At 41.5% G+C, this 17,633-nt stretch overlaps 1 protein-coding gene across 3 annotated transcripts in view; it reads right to left on the bottom strand.

Moving 5' to 3' along the window:
• Positions 1–17,633, bottom strand: part of LOC121950391 (protein inscuteable homolog) — a 67,181-nt gene that overhangs the window by 38,504 nt on the left and 11,044 nt on the right. For 2 of the 3 annotated variants that reach the window (XM_042496374.1, XM_042496375.1), the window contains exon 2: positions 2,731–2,822. In XM_042496374.1, coding sequence (XP_042352308.1) covers positions 2,731–2,804 — 74 coding nt within the window. In that variant the 5' untranslated portion in view covers positions 2,805–2,822. Of the gene's footprint in view, positions 1–2,730; positions 2,823–9,049; positions 9,104–17,633 lie in introns of those variants that run through there. The other variant, XM_042496376.1, reaches the window with a different exon arrangement.

Consider the following 17,633-nt stretch of genomic DNA (forward strand, 5'->3'; position numbering starts at 1 on the left):
AAATGATAAAGCCAGACCCCGCCACCACTGTAAACCTCAACATCTGCATGACTGCGTATCATCAGAAGGAGATTGGGGCCAAAGTGTGCTGCATTTTGGGGTGCACCCGTCTGCAGATGTAACAGGGGGGTTATTTCTATTTATGATGGCTATTATTGTCAGTTTGTTGTTTGTGTGTTTGTGCATGAATGTGAAATGTGTGTCTTGACCGACATGAAGTCAAAAGTGTTGTCAACAGGGAGAACATTTACATCACAGGCTTTATTAGTAAGGAGCCCTCTTTCCCTACACAGCCACAGTGACCCTTCACAGGTGTTTTCACTTATTTTTCCAGATTAGACCTTGTCTCAGGAGTATGTTAACATGCGCAGATCATGCTCAACATCTCACCACAATCTCCTGTCAGTGACGTTTCACACTGGGGTTATGATAGGACAAATTTACACCTTCAGTAGATTTAAAAAGTTGGCAAAAAGTTTGGAGTAACTCAGAATCTGTGCATGTTTTCTTCTATCTTCTGCCTTCACACAAATACACTGAAGAAGACCTCATAAAATACACAACTAAAAAGCATCTGTAACCCTGACAGTCACAGTTTGTCACTTCTGATCAACCTAGTTAGATATAATATGGTGATAATGAGAGATGCAGTTTCATCTTTTGCAGCTTGTTTTTTGGATCTCCGGTAGAGTTAACGCATACAATCTCAATGCAACCGCATCCCTACTTGTCATATTTTGACACAGCTTTTTGTTTTGTATCTTTGGGGGGGGTCAGCAGTTAGGTTTACACCAGGTTCATACTGGATGCAGAAATGCTGTGAAGCATGACGATTTTCCATGGAGCACTGCTCGCTTCCTTTCGGCATACATGTTGAGCGATCAGACCATTCAAACTAGACGCCCCATGGCCATAAGCTCCATGGCAGGCTCCCGATCTGCAGCAAAAGTTTTATCATCTGGTCTATTTTTTTTGTGAGCCATGAGTGAATCTGGCAGGGAAACCCACTAAATACTCTATTATCAACAATATAAAGGATATAATGGATATATATGATGCGATATACGTCGTCTGGTTATGATAAATGATAAAATATGCAAGTGCTTTCATAATGCTTGTCAGTTGTGTCTAAACAGAGAGAGAGTGAGACATGCACACACACAGACAGACTCACACACAGAGATGCAAACACACAAGCATGCAGCCAGAGACACACAAGCAAGCAGCAACAGAGATACAAGGGACAGAGCTTTCTGTGTGATTAGAAAGGAGCAGAGAAGGACAATTGCTGTCGACCAGCGTGGAGAAATGCGTTCCTAGTGTGAAGAGCTGAGTGACAATTAACTCATCATAGCGCTTCTGCAGCCAGTGTAAAGCCAGCGTTAGACAACAAAACTACTTGGTTAGGGTTAGGAAAGCATTGTAGAGTCGGCTTACTTGACTAACAACTAACTAATGAGTGACTTACGACTTATGTGACTAAATAACTTAACGTTGACTCTTAGTTTCACACAGGACACAAACACCAGGCTACCTGGTCAAAGTCCTGTGTCTGGTCACCCATCCACCTCAAGTGGACGTCCTTGCTCTTTGAACAACATTGGTTGCTCCAAACGTCTAATAATGATGCAGATGGGTTTACATTGGCGCTGACTGAGTGTGTCTCATACAGACTCTAAAGGGTGTACTTTGCATCGATATCTAACGCCAAGAGCCACTGACCAAGAAACGTGTTTTGATGCCCTGCATGAAAGTAGACTGAAATTATGAAATAGTGAATAGCAGCATGACATGAAAATGTTGTCTATGGTAAAAGATCAAGATGTTTGGGTTTTTTTTTCTCAGCCTTTATTGCATCATGTCAATTTCTCCACCTCAACCAAGTATAGGGCTGCCCCTTGAAAGTCTGAGATTTGAATCATCAGACAGAGACCCTCAGTTGACTGACATTGCTTCAAGGCGAGCAGTTGTTTTGTTGTTGTTGTTGTTGTTGTTTTTCTAGTAAGCATGCTTTAAAGTGAACTTCTGGGGATGCCCCTCAGATTTTGCTATGGAGTGAGAGCTTGTGACTGTCAGGATATTCTTTAGTACAAGCTGTGGACATGCAGGCAGTGGCAGAAAGAGGAGAGAGGAGATAACTTCTGCATAGAGGTGGTGAATTTACAGCTCACAGCAACTAAATACGCGACAGTCTCTGGCTTTTGTTTGATATCTCGTGTTGCTGCGCATTCACGACCCATTGTTAGTGCTATTAGTTTGTTTACTATCTGATGTGAGTGCCACTGTCACACTGAACGTCCCGTGGAGCGGGATGTGAATGAATGTGAAACTTTGTATAAAAAAAAGCGAATAGTCGAATATTCGCATTGAGCTGCCATCCGATTTGACTGGCATTATTATGAGTTGGATACAGGCCTAGCCAAGTGTAAAAAAAAAGTTTGTGACACTTTTCAAATTAAAAGGCAATCTGAAATATATATAACAGCTTCATGGTAAAATATATTGCTGTGAGGTTTGAACATACTTTAAAATGCTTTGAGCAGCAAACATGAAATTCAAATCCTCTACTGCTGCACTAAGAAGTCTGCAGACCTCTCATAAGTATTTTCGTAAGAACCACAGTAAATATAATCAAAGCTAGCCCCCTGACTACCACCTGAAGCAAGTGGGAAAAATGTGTTGTTTTAGTGATTTGGATCCAGCCAGTGGTGAGATTGTGCTGTTACTTGCCTCGTAGGGGATGAAGAGAGCGAGCTGCTCTGTCTGGAGCTGCTCTGAGGAGTTGCCATTCTGTCCGAAGCCATCTTACTTCAGCACAGCACCTAAAACACAAGACATTTAATATAAACCTCAAGGTCACAAGACATGAAAGTATCTTTCTTTATCCACTTATTTTCCTGTAATATTTGAAAAATAGTTTGAAAACACATCAGATGTATCAAAAGTATTCTACTTCCATTCATCACTGCATAAAACAGCCAAAACACACACAGTGAATCCAACACACACACTGCATCCTCCTGGCTGTGTTGCTTGCCTCTGCAGCGTTATCCACTACAATATCTCCTTATTGATCCGCCTCCAAGCATTCTATTCTTGTCTTGTCTTTTTTTCTTCCAAGTAATTTAATTATCAATAAACCTCACTGTTTTAAATAGCTGCAAGCCGCTGGTGTGCCAGTGGAATAATATTTCTTATCTTCTAATTTATTGGCTGGCTGCCAGCCAGTGACTCTCTTCCCCTACTTTGAGCCTGAGCAAAAGAGGCTGACGCTCTTAAGTGCCCGCAACTTTATTCCGCCGTTTTATTGATGTATCCCATTTAGATTCGTCCATTTTCAACTGGGAGAAGCTACAGACGCCCTCCTGCCTGAACCACGCTCTAATCCTTTTAGTTAATGATATCCTGCAGTGGTGTGGTTACAAATTTCATGTTTACTGTGGAGTATAATTAGCAGGTAGTTACAAAGTGAGACCATCTCTTTCTAACACACACAAACACACACACCCTCAGTGTCACAAAGCAGGTTTCAGCCGTGCTGCCCTGCTTTTTATAATATGCCTCCAGAGTGTTATGAGATCGATAAACGTAAACAGGAGAATGCGCAATAAAGAAATTGGGATGTGTGATGCACGTGGGACGTCACTGGTTTGCTTCCATGTTGACCTGCTTTTTTCAGTGCCGCAGTGTTAAAGCTGACAAAACAACTGATCCATTCTGTAGAGTTTGAAGATGGAGTGGCTCAGGCACAACAGCGCATCACCAATTCTGTTTTACTGTTTGCTTCGTTTGCTCCGAAAACCCAACGGGTTACATAATTATGAGCAACTTTTTGATGATGGATGAGGAAAAAAAAAGGCGGAAGGGTGGGTGACTGAGTGAGTTGCTGCGATTAACAGATACCCAGCCGGATGAATAGGTGACAAGATAATACAGATAGAAACAGGGAGAAGAGGGTGACAGCAAGAGGAAGAAGATGCAGAGAAAGGGGGCGGGGGGTGGCGGGGGTTCGGGGGGGTCTTTTAACTGCAGTCTTGGCATGGCTCCTCCATGGCCATTTTCAGGGAAAGCATCACAGCGAATCAGAAATTACACCAATACTGTGCCAGGACCACGGACGCCTGGCAGTGAAAACCCAAATCTTGCACACACAGTGTAGTTAGAACTGAGTACCATAGAATGAGGGATGATATAATTGCACTGTTAGATTATTACAATAGAGGTGTAGTTGAATTATACTGGCCCTAAAATTGAGCAAAGGGTCACTGCCAATGAGACACAGATCCAGCAGATTCCATTACATGTGCCTCTGGCTGGTTACAGCGCTCTTCTGTGGATTACCATACAAATGGAGAGGAGTTGTCCAATCAAGCAATTCAGTCCTGAGCACTTAGAGTGTGCCACTAAGTGCCGTGTTAAGGGCCATTGCGCTGAAAGTGATCTCTGTCATTTTGCAGTGAGTGGCCACCAACTGCAAAACGATGCATGAGAGAGGAGAGCGAAAAGGTTGGGTTTTTTTTGTTGTTTTTTTTTAGCAAAACGTCAGTTTACAGCAGGTTGTCAATGTTTCCACTGTTTCTTTTAAGCTTCCTGGACTGCCTTGGTGCAGACAATGGCTTCATTTACATTCACAATACTATTCCACTATTATTTCGAAAATGACAATATTGTGAAATTGATGCAGTTTCATATAACCAGCTTATTTGGATATATTCCAAACTCTGCATTTTTCCTAATAAAGCCTTTTCAGAATAAGACGTGGGATATCAGTCACTCAATCAATCATTTATCTGTCACATGGAATTATACAAGGTACAACTCCAGTGAAATGTGATCCCATCAGCTCTTTGAACTTGTGCTCTGTAATTTAGTCCTTTATTGCATCTACTTACATTGCTGGCAACAGTGACCATGTTTCCGGATGGTTCTGGTAATCCATGGTGTCTGGTTGTGGAATGATTTAATTGGCTTCACATCCAAATACCAACAAGATGGCCATGTGGTCACGCCCAGGCCCCGGCAAAGTGCGCCAGGCTTTGAAGCCCATTTTGGTAGTGGCCAAGAAGCGGTACTGCAATTTCCAGGGTCTGCCACAGCTTCTTTTCTGTTTTGAGGTCAGCTCTGTGCGATAATCAATGCACTGTCCACAAATTAGCTCACCATTATAGTCTACAAGGTTGTGGGATAGAGATGCATGCCCCAAAGAAAAGCCAGCATTTCTGGTTGGAGGTAGACACACCTACTTTTAAATGCTCAGAAAGACTTTGATATCAACAGTTTTTTTATGCACAAATACACAGTGTTGACCCTTTCAAGAAGGTGTTTTAAGGAATAAAAGAGTGAGACTGTGTTCATACAGTGAAACAAGTGGGGAACTCTAAAATGAGGGCATAAGCAGCAGTCTCATTTTTCGATATTTTGACAGGATAAATGACATGTTAGGGTACGTTAACAGAAATATGCGCCGCTGCATTTAAATGTGTGGAATATAATTTTCATTAGATGCTTAGAAGGTATAATGTCTTTTTTGATAAATGGGACAAAACCGAATATTTTGTGCATGTAAACATAGTCACTGGCCTGTAGTGTTGTAATCATTTAAGAGTTTAAGGTGTACTTCTATTCACTTCAAAACAAGACTGTATTTCCATGGAGCTGCAAGCACTGTAAAAATATCCCTAAGCACAGGAAGGCTGCAAGTGTTACAGAAAAATGAGTTTCCTATGCAGATAGTCAGCTTTGACAGGATCCTTGGCTAATTTTCTTGCTGGGGTGGACATTTCTTTATATGTCTGGGCTGAAACCCGAGTGGCCCTGTGGGTTTCCCCACTCGGTTGCTGTGGAGAACGTGTTAGTTGTAGGTAAGCCAAACAAAGGACACCTCTGTCTCAGCCTCATGTCACATGCCGGGTAAAATAACAACCACTCAGGAACTTGTGTGTGTGTGAGGGAAATGGCTTCGAAGTGTGCTCCAGATTTACTGCAGCACTTGTGTTCATTCTTTGCATGTGTGTCGAGGGTGATTTAAATGTTGGTGCATGCATGTTTCTGTCACTTGCAGTTTTCCAGCCATGTTTCATGTAATGTCTGTCCCTGGTTTGTCACGCCAACTCCTGCATTTAACATAACAGTCATCTTGATTCCCTCTAATGTGCTCAGTGGCCTTCATGTTTTCTGGCTCTATAGTTCAACAGCTTGACTATAAGCTTAGGAAGAGCAGTTACTGAACACAGCAAAAGGCCTGAATAATAAGCCAATGTTTAAAGGTTCATATGATAAAGAACCAAATCACGAAGGAAGTAGCAGTAGGAAAGGAGTTCCCACACAAAGATAAGATCACAAAAAGCATGTAGACCTAGCTATAATGTTTTGGCTTAACACTTGCTAGACTGAAGTAAGGGTCCAAGCAACATGGATGTCTGCATAAGCATTTAACCCCAGCATTTCCAAACTAAAAAGGGGTCAACAGTATTTTCAAAGGTCCCCGTTTGGTGGTCAACATGCCAGAGTAGTGTGGCGAGGCTTAATAGTGGCAATAGTTATGCATTCTAAAACAAAAATGTAGTAGTGTGGATGTAGCCTATGACAATGGACTGTCAATTTCCATAATACACTACACATTCTCATTCTGAAGTCATCAAATATCGCTGCTTTTGCAGTGATTTCAGCATAAGTTCCACAACACCAAAAGCCACCTTTTGCAGCTATATAATAAAGTCGCTGTGCAGCATCAGCGGAGAACGCAGCAAGACAGAACCGCTCATGTTGTTGTAATACACCACCAGCACCCATTCGCCTGATATGCTGCTGGACAGCATCAGGTTGAAACGCTGCTGGTGACGGTGTAATATAAGGAGCACAAAGATCCCTATAGGGTGGGCTTTACATACAAAGTTTTAGGGTTTAAAAAGGCCCTGCAGGACATTCAGTGTGACAGTGGCATTCATGTCATAAAGTAAGCAAGCTCACCGATTCACATAGATTGCAAATGTGCAACAATATATTCGCCAATACTAAATATCCAACAAAAGCCAGAGACTGTATCCTATGAACTTGCAGTGCACTGTTAATTTACCACCTCTTGACCTTACGGTGCGGTCTTTCTCTCCCTTGGTGCCACTGCCTGCATGTCCATAGCTGCAAAGAGCAGCATGAAAGTCAAGAGCACTCTCTCTGCAGCAAAATCTGGGGATCAAAATGTTCCGAAGTACGCTGCACAGAAAAAAAAAGACTGCTGGGCTTGAATCTCCCACTCTCAAGGGGCAGTCCTATTAAAATAACAGACAGCAAGTATTTAATTCCCTTTTTCAAGAAAGACTGAAGCTAAAATGAAACAGCAGCAACCACATAAGTAACATCAGGACTTTAGCTCTCTATTATTCTCTGATATTGACATTAAGTATCTCAGACATTTGCTTGACAACTCTTACAATATTTTCATAGCAGGTACGACTGACTTGTACATTTACTGTTTGCTGTTTTGCTGTCAAGAACTGTTAACTAATACTGTAGGGTTTTTTTCAAGATGTCCTTCCTTTTGGTCTCTATAGACTTGTTTCTGTCATAGGCTTTATTCTTAAAAGAGCTGTATGTAGATGTAGTGGCATCTAGCAGTTAGTTTGCAAATTGCAAACAATTAAATACATCTCCGCTCACCCATCCTTTTCAAGCATCTGGCCTTCAGGTAAAGTAAAATGCTACATGTTCTCTCTACAGCTATTGTTTTGTTTGTTCTTTCTGTGCTTATGTAACATGGCGGTGGAAGATGGCGAGCTTCTTGGAAGTAAACCCATTCTAAAATACACTATATGGACAAAGGTATGGGCCACCCACACATTACACCTACAGGAGCTTTTGTAATATCCCATTCTAAATCCATAGGCATTAATATGGAGTTGGTCCCCCCTTTGTAGCTATAACAGCTTCCACTCTTCTGGCAAGGCTTTCTGCAAGATTTTGGAGGGTGTCTGTGGGAATTTTTGCCCATTCATCCAGACCAGCATTTGTAAGGTCAGACACTGATGTTGGACGAGAGGGCCTGGTTTGCAATCCCAAAGGTGCTCGATAAGGTTGAGGTGAGGGCTCTGTGCAGGTCAGTCAAGTTCTTCCACACAAAACCCATCCGACCATGCCTTTATGGACTTTGCTTTGTGCACTGGGGCACAGTCATGCTGGAACAGAAAAGGACCTTCGCCAAACTGTTCCCACAAAGTTGGAAGTATAGAATTGTCCAAAATGTCTTGGTGCGCTGAAGCATTAAGATTCCCCTTCAGTGGTACTAAGGGGCCTAGACCAACCCCAGAAAAGCAACCCAATAGCATTATCCCTCCTCCACCAAATTTTACAGTTGGCACAATGCAGTCAGGCAGGTAACGTTCTTCTGGCATTCGCCAAACCCAGACTCATCCATCAGACTGCCAGATAGAAAAGCTTGATTCGTCACTCCACAGAACACGTTTCCACTGCTCCAGAGTAGTTTTCACAAATGTTTATAAAGGCAGACTGCATGGCTAGTTGGTTGATTGTATACCCCTGTGGCAATGGGACTGAATGAAACACCTGAAATCAATGATTAAGAGGTGTGGCCCTATACTTTTGTCCATGCAGTGATGAAAAAACACACTGAACAGTTTCTTAGTTTGAGGTGCTTATAAACTAATGAAATCATAGTTCTGCCAATATAATCTTCTAAATCCTACACACTGAACCTTTAAATAACAACTTAAAGTAGCTAATGTGCAGTTATAATGAGATTTCAAAAAGATTTCAGTCCGCTGACCTCATTGTCTGTGCTCTCTGTAACTGCAAAATCATTGGATAAAAATACATCTCCAGCACTTTTTATAATATTCTGTGGTGAAGCAGAATGCCTTTTGCAGATTCTGGGTAAAACCACCAAATGAATACAAAAGCTGGTCTGCAGAAAACAAAATACCAAACCACCATGGCTTTGCTTCAGTGTCGTGCCAAAAGCAATGACTTTCAGTTTGTCAAAAGCAGAAGAAATCAACCTCTTAGGAAATCAGGAGAAACAAGCAAAGCCACTCACCATTTTTTGAAGGCCAAAACCAGCTTGAATCTATGTGATGGAGTTCAGGATGGAGTGGGTTAGGCTGTGTACTCCAAGTTTATTATCCTTGTTGTTTCAGGAGTGCCTCATTGTGTAACCGATTCCTTATGGTTTGGCTTTATTTAAAAAATGCCAACAAATAAGTACAAATACTTCTTCCTCTGCTGCTCTCCTAACTCCCATGGACTTAAGGTGAAAGCATCGACTAAAGTTTTCTCTGGCCTTTGGCTTTTAAATACAGTGGACATGCTCTGCATCGACGACTCGGCGGTGCCACGCTGCTCACATCCTATCATTGAGCTGGAGACTGGGTTCACAGGAGGAGACAGTGGTCACAGTCTCACCACAGAGCTGTCATGTAGGGAGGAAGGCAGAGCAGCATGGGTACTGCATGGGTGGCTGTGTGGGAACAAGCAGGAGGCAGGCTGTGCTGAGCCATGTACCCGACATTCCCATCCCACACACAGTGGGCTGGCTCAAAGTGGGCCCTTGTACTTGGACACAGAGATCCACACAGGGCAGCAGATAATGCCTGATGTGAACTGCTACTGTCTGAATGTCTGGTGAGTCAGTTTGTTTCTCCTACTGTGTGACGCTGAACCTACACTTACAACATGCCAGGCAGCCTCTTCAGTTTTAAAGAAGCTGCTCTGAGGACTTGGGATGAGAATGTGTTGGCTTATAAATTCTTTGATCATTACACAAAGTAACTTTAACCACTGCTTATTTTAAAGAGGCCACTGCAATAACACATGTTTTTCGTGTACGCCTAAAATGGGGAATAATTAACTTTATGCAAAAAAAAAAAAAAATCCAACTACAATAGAAGAACATACCTGTTATCTCCAGACACAACAGCCTCTTGGTCATTATCTCAGTGAGTCTAAAAGCAGTGCATTTCACTGATAACACTGGAATGTGAAACTTATTTTAAGTTGGATTATGTTTTGCTGGGCTGACACTCAGCTAAAATAGGCATTTGGTATGCCAACAGAGTTATCTGTATCAATCTTAATAATTTGGAGAGTTTAAACATTTTCAACATGGTTAGTATTTTTCTATAAATTCTAGCTTGGGTTTTTACTTATTAAGCGTTTTTTGTCACATGATATTGACTGATTCTTCTTGTACACTGAGCATCTTTGTGAATGAGATTTCTTTTAGTTTGTTGGGTATAAGGTGCCAACACGCTGAATCAGGACAGAGGAAGATTTTGTTCCTGGTCCTTTCCCAAGTTAACTGGATGGCAGTTTGCCGATCCAACCTACTTGAGAGTTTTCCTGTAAACAAACATATTTGATTTATTTAAGTTGTCTAAATCTTACCAAATGAAGCTGATGTATTTGGTATTATTAAACATCTTGCAGCTACACATTCAAGCAGATCCACCAACACCTGAGAGCTGTTCAATACAGTTAGTGAGTAGAGCGATTATAGCACAACTGGGATAACTGGGGGTCACTGCAATGCAGCAACCCACTCTCTATCCCAGCCTGTCCAGGGGTCTGAATTACCCTCTGAGCCATTTTCTTAGCCCCAATCCATCCCTCCAGGCTACCATCACTACCTTCATCTTTGGTGACATAAAACTTACAATGACAACCAAGAAGAATGTCAAGACAGAGGAATAACTGTAAGTGGAACTACAGAACATTTCGGTTTAATGTAAATATAAAAGCCATAACATTAAGCTGATTGGTCGGAGACATTTTATGAATGCTTTAAAATCACCTTTTACACCTACAAAACGGGTTCTGTGTTTTTGTCCGAGACAGTTTATCACTGTTCTTATGCACTGTCTGTACTTGCACCTAGGTTAAAAAAAATGCATAAGAATTAACCTACATAATCATGAGCTAGTAATGCGTATAGCCTATAACCCACACAATCAGCAAGCTGGGATCCCATGACACCTGACCCCTGTGCTGATGGAAGTAAAGAAGTAAGAAGTATAAACATAATATAGTATAAACTTGAGATGGTGGATGGGTCACTAAACACGAGACTTTCGCCCAAGAGACCAGCAATCATGACCTGTGTAAAACCAAGTGAACTTTGTGTTATTTCGACATGTAACATGCTGCAATACTACAACACAGTAGCAAGTTTTTTGATTAACAGTGAGAGAAATTACACTTTAAAATCCACAGACAATTAATGCATTAAAAAAAATATAGAGTTTATATTATAAAGCTGTTCCCCAGTGCAAATGCATGCAATCTGCTGCAAACTGTGTTGAAAGTTGATATTTTGTCCTTGTTTTGCCATAAAGATGTACAGTAATATAATCCCTGTTTTAAAATAGCAGCTGTGCCATCTTTTAACCTTAATTCCCTCTGCCCACATACAGGTCTCACAGTGGTCTGCCAGATAATACATCCTGCAGATTTCACCTCAATCATTTCTGACACTGAAGGCAAACACTGTGGGAACCACCAATAAAATCACTGACAGCTTCCATTGTTAACTCCAGATTCCTTTGATCACTTTTTTCTTTGCAAGTGAGGACGTACATAATTAAAACAAAACAAAACAAAACAAAACAAAACATCATACTGACAGCACTTTATATTTATACTTAGTCTGCATCATTATGAAGGGCTGTTGTAGTTCTTAACAGCATATTCTATAGCTGCACCACTTGGCTAATGATGGAAAACCTGTGTCAATATCTTGACATGTCTCAGGGTGATGGTGACAGGGGCTTCAGGAGTGTCACAGGTTTGAGTGTGACACACCATGATGTCAGGAATAAATGTGTCGGAGGAGGGAGAGGGTGCACCAATCCCTTTTCCATATATTTTACTACAAAAACTGGCTGTACAGTGTTTGGGAAGGAGATTGAAAGAGTTGAGAAGGAAGTGGGGAGGACAAGAAAATGACCAGGGGAAACATGGGAGATGGATTTGCGGGAAGAGCAGGTAACAACATAGCACTGTACAAACATTGCTGTAACATGACCGGTTCTCCAAATACAGTCAATGGGCTTTTCAGAGTAAGAGTTGTCTTAACAGTAGAATATTCACTCAACAAGGGGGGGTTACTTTACTTTGAGAGTACAGGGTCAAGAGTAAAGTGCTACTAGAGCTGGTAGATATTAACATAGAGTCTTGCTTTATTAAAGTTCAGCAAAGTGAACATATAGTATGTGATCTTAGACATTTTATCTTTAGACTGAATGCAATTCTAAGTACTACAATAAGACACACTGCCATTCTTATGATTAAACATTTAATTGGATGTTGCTTCCTGGTAGCTTAGGTGTTAAAGATGTCTAAGACCACTTAATTACTTAAAAGTACCATGCTCAAATCTGGCTTGGGACCATTATTGTGTGACATTCTTTCTCCCTTCATTCCCTCTCAGCTTCACACTGTCTGTTGTTGAGGCAAAAATGCCTGAAAAGTACAGAAAGGATTGCTGAAAATGGCCTGTCCATGGGGCCACTATTTAATCCACTGGTCAGTGATTGGAGCTGGATGATGTTAATTCCACCTGTTTTGATCCAGACGGGAAGTGAGCACTTCACTCCTTCATTCACCCATTCATACACGGTTTCTCAAATGCAATTCTTTTGAAACAGACTAAAGTGTAAGTATATTAACAAGAGGTCAATATAAGTCATCTTTCCTTTTTTTCAACAATTTACTAGTTGGGTAAAAAATTGAACAATACATTGTTACAAAAAAGTAAGGTGAATTAGAGGTTACCCAAAGTTTCCAACACAGAGCTAAAATAGTTCTACTACTGATAGTTTTGTGAGATGAAAGTATTCGAAAGTTAACACGGGTGGAAAGTGAGGGTGGATGTTGCGCTGAGGATAACTCCTTAATGGATCATTTAAGTGTTCCTGACTTTAAAAATCCATTTGGGAGAAAGAGAGAGGTTATCATTCAGGGTCTGTCACCCACTGCTACGGAGAAGATGGACTTGCTTGACATGTGAAATGCTCCCCTAACAGTACAGCTGACAGCAGAGCCACAGATGTGCTTCCATTGTACTTCTGTCACTCATACCGCACACATCCACGGTTACCCAGGATGTACGCTGGATCTCAGGGCAGGTGGGAACATCTCACTTTGGTAAACTTGTTTTTCTTTTCTCTTTTGGAGTTTTCAGCTATTTAAAGTATTAATCTCAAACAATTTCATTTAAACAAATGTCGTTAAATGTCATCCATTCTCATTCCAAACTCATGAAATACCGTAGCTTTGACAGTGCTTTTGATGTAAGGTTGCAATTCCTAATGCCACCTTTCATGGTTACATGAAACATGAAAGGATGGTGCCAGGTTAAAACGCTGCGGGTAAAGATATAATATAAGGAGCAAATAGGCCCCTATAGGGCAGCTGAGAGGGGCAGTCGATAGATCGAGTAAACCCCAGACTTTCATGTGGGAGTCTTGTGTTTTCTTCCCATCTGAATGGTTTGGTCTTTTTTCGCTACACCTTACCATGTGCCTCTTTTGCCTAGTCCTAACCATCAGTGCCCTTGTTGTGCATGTGCTTTGTTGACATCAAGGTGTTGAATGCCATGTGGTTTTGTTTACTCAAGGTAGCGGCATGCCAGAAAGTCAACAGCAGACACAGAAGGATACCTAGAGCATACCATAGAGACTCATATATAGTTGTGGAAGTCCCCTGCAAAGCTGCAATATGTGACAACTTCAGATGAGAAGATGTTGGTCCTTCTGTCTGCTGAATTATGCCATGTGCAGCATAAAATCAGATCACGGTTGGTCAAAAATAATGGGAAAATCCCAGTATATCCTAAATTCCATAGTAAAACAACAGTAGTTTATTTTGCTGCCCTAGAACTCTGTGACCTGTAATATTAAAACACCAGTAACTACAATAGTCACCAAATCAACCAAGACTGAAATCTAGGAGACTGTCACTTTAAAAAAAGTGTAATCTCGGCCACAACCTGATAACAATAGCATACAGTGCAATGCTTTTTTAGACACACTTATAGCTATTCTTAGCAGTGCATACAGTAAATGCACTCTGTAAAAGGTTTACAAGAAATTGGGCCTGTTTTGGTTTTGTCTAGCATGCCATAATTGCCCTGCTGTCTCTGTGTGCACCAGTTTGGGAGATGAAAACTTCCCCAGCACACTCCTGACTGGACTAAATGAGAAGATTCCCTTGTAAGGCCAAAAACTATTTGGGTCTGGGAGCATTCTTTCCTTTGGCATAATAATATGGAAGTTAAATGCTCTGCCCTCGTAGGGTTTCTAGGCAACCTGCGCTTATGGAGATGAGATCAGACGGGGTCAAGTTGCACACAGACATACAGACCAGTAACCTCAACATGAGATAAAACCAGCCACCCTGGTGAATGTCACACTAATAAAAGTGGACAGATTGCATCGACTGATACCACTTACACTTCAGCTCCTCATTCCTCAGACACAAAAGGAGCCTGAGAAACATTTTGCACCCCCAAAAATGAAATTCAGCTGCTTAAATATTGCTTTACCACAAGTCTGCTAAAGTGAACACACTGTCATCTTGGTACTTTATGATCAGCTATAAAAGTCCCAGTAATTCTCATTTTCAAGAAAAAAAAAACACAAAAGCAGCACCATACCTCCTGGGAGCTCAAATAGCCCCAACGTCACGCCAAGAGAAATATCCAAATGCATTTTAAGCCTCCCAGTTCCATCGAGAGTTAGCCAGATAAATATCGTGGGGGAAATCAGCCGGGGATGAGACGACATCCAGAGCTAACTAAAAGGTTTTGCAGTGGAGCTCAGTCACTGCAGGGACAGCTCCAGCCAGCCAAAGAGACTGGAACTGGATCCTGGCTCAGTGTGGTTCAGTGAAGGGGATCGTGTGGGTACCTGACACCGGTGCAGTGACGGCCAGCAAAACATCAGAAGCTGCTTAATAATGAATGAGCGAGGCCCTGCAGAGAGGCACACACACATACACCACATGGCGAACAGGGAGTCACACTGACATAATTGGAGACAGGCTTACAGCGTGGTCAGGTAAAAGTAGGGTATATGGCCATAATAAGTTGGAGCAACTTGACACATGTTGCTAACAAAGTACTCTGTCGTCAACCTGCAGCAGTCCACACTTTACATACAGCGGGTCAGAAGTGTGTTTAATGTTAGTGTATACTCAGGCAGATTCTGTCTATTCTCGTAAAACTTCCTTTTGTTGCACAAAATTTTAGTCAACAGCATTTAAAAAGAGAACCGTGATTGAAGGCATCAAGTAGGACTGAAATTGTGAGAGATCAGTCAGTTACAACCCAGTGTGGTGTTCAAAATTACAGGATTGATGGGTGTTGTCAAGTATGACTTAACCTCTACCACACCCACCTCACAAACAGAACACAATTGGCTGAGATGCAGTCCTCGTGGCAAAAAAGAAGGGGAATCAAATCAGAGCCGAGCACCGGCCCAGCTCCAGGCAACAAAAGTAGGAACCACTTTTCTCCTATGAAACATCAGCTGAGTAACCTCGGAGCCGAGAAATATCAACAAACACTGAGGTTAAAACCAGGAGACAGGAGTGCATCCATTTGAAAACTTGTGGTTTTGACTGACTGGGCCTCTGTCAAAAGATTAAGTCAATGTGGAACACCAAGCCAAAACTGAAATCTAAACACAGCTCAAATGGAACCGCAGTGTCATGAAATATGTGGCCAGAGTCCCTGAAAAGTACTGAGAGATTTGTGCAAAAAATAAAAACCTGGCAACACAATGAGGACCACAGAAATAAACATCATTAGAGTTGGTTGTATTGCACAACACAGAGGCGCAAACACAGCAGGTAAGGACTCCATGCTGTTCTACCTTTAGGTGCGGTTCATGCACGTAAGTATCTTGGTTATGACTAGGTTGTGTGTTGCACATGGTTTAATCTCTATAAACAGATATCTGCATATGTATACCACAGACTGTATATAAAGGTGGATGACACACCCCCACTTACCCCTGCTACTCCTGTTGCTCACTGAGACTTATTGTCAGTCCAATAGCCAAAGGGTTATGAGATTGCGCATGGTTTTAAGTCACCTGGATATGCAAGCTGGAGAACTCCAGGAGAAACCAGGATACTTTGGCTTGTAAACACTTATCTGTGTTTCTGATCATCCTGTGATGATACATAGAGGAGTTGCTGAGATGTTAGTGTTTGGAAATCAAGAAACAAATGCATCACATCCATAGGCCATTTCGATGGCATGGTCCATGTGACATCATGTGAGCCATGCAGAGAGGATAAAAAGCCTGGCACACAGTCCAGGATCCTTAAGAATAATGTCATTATTCTCATTATTTACACCCAGTGCCAACATTCAGTGCCAATGCAGCAAGAAGCATGCCCTACATGTAGCGAGGTGGAAAGTAAAAAGGGTGAGTGGGCATGTGGTGAATTACTGTATGAGACTGGAGTTTGTTTCCCGTCACGAACTGCAGTTAATGGCTACATTTTTATTAACTGTCTTTCCAAAATCTGAGCCAAGTGTTTCAGTTACCTAACCCTGGAGATCCCTGAATATACATTATTTCTGATAACTACAGCATTTCCCTAACCTTAAAGGAATACTTCACCCCCGAAAATGACCATTTATTTATCAATTACTCACCACATGTTACGCTGAATTTGTGAAGGAAACGTGCTTTCCTTGTGTGCCTCAACAGTGAACCAAGAATCCAAAACTGGGAAAAGTTCTTGATAAACTGAAGCAAAAGGGGTCTGCATTTAACAACCATGAAACTATATCGTAACATCTGTTTATAAATTCTCACACAACTAGTATAATCCAAGTCTCATTTACCCGACTATATGCTCAGTACTTCACAAAAAGACAGCCCTTTTCAAGGGGGAACTGAACTGAAAGTAAAACTTATCTATGCTCTCTTCAAAGCTAGACTACATTGAGAGAAACAGTAATTTTACCTCATTGAACACATGAGCTGTTTGTCGACCACTTACTCGATCAGTTCAATGTATCCTCATACAACGGTTTGTATAATATCCTACAAATTAGAATGAATTGGTCAGGTAAGTTGAGGAAAAGAAACATGGAAAGGACTTGACTTGAAATGACTCAGAGTTGACATTAATGGCTCATGATTACATATATGTACAAATTTTGTTGCATTTTTTACTAACAGTGGATGAGAACAACCTGATTAGCTATTATTTGGTGTTATTGCTTGACTTTGGTGAATCCAAATGAATCCTTCCAAACAGTAAATCGTTAAATGCAGCCCCCTATGACTGCAATCCATCAAGAAGGTGAATGCAGTTCCTTTAGATATTCAACGTAACACAAGGTGAGTAATTGATGAAAAGAGCTGATGAGACCCATTGGATGAGTAGAAAAACATCTTCAACTCACCAGTATATTTCTACCTGGTACCAACAAGAATTCCCAGTTGCTTTAGCAGAGGTGCTCAGTCTCAGAATGAGTTTGAATAAAACAGCAAGACCTCAGCTTCCCTGCGTGAGAAAGCTCCATAAAACAACCACTGAACATGTTTATTTGGGAGCGTAAAGGTAAGGAAGTCTATCAGAAATCTACCTGACTAATGAATGAA

The sequence above is a fragment of the Plectropomus leopardus genome, chromosome 11 (assembly GCF_008729295.1).
Source record: "Plectropomus leopardus isolate mb chromosome 11, YSFRI_Pleo_2.0, whole genome shotgun sequence".
Classification (NCBI taxonomy): domain Eukaryota; kingdom Metazoa; phylum Chordata; class Actinopteri; order Perciformes; family Serranidae; genus Plectropomus; species Plectropomus leopardus.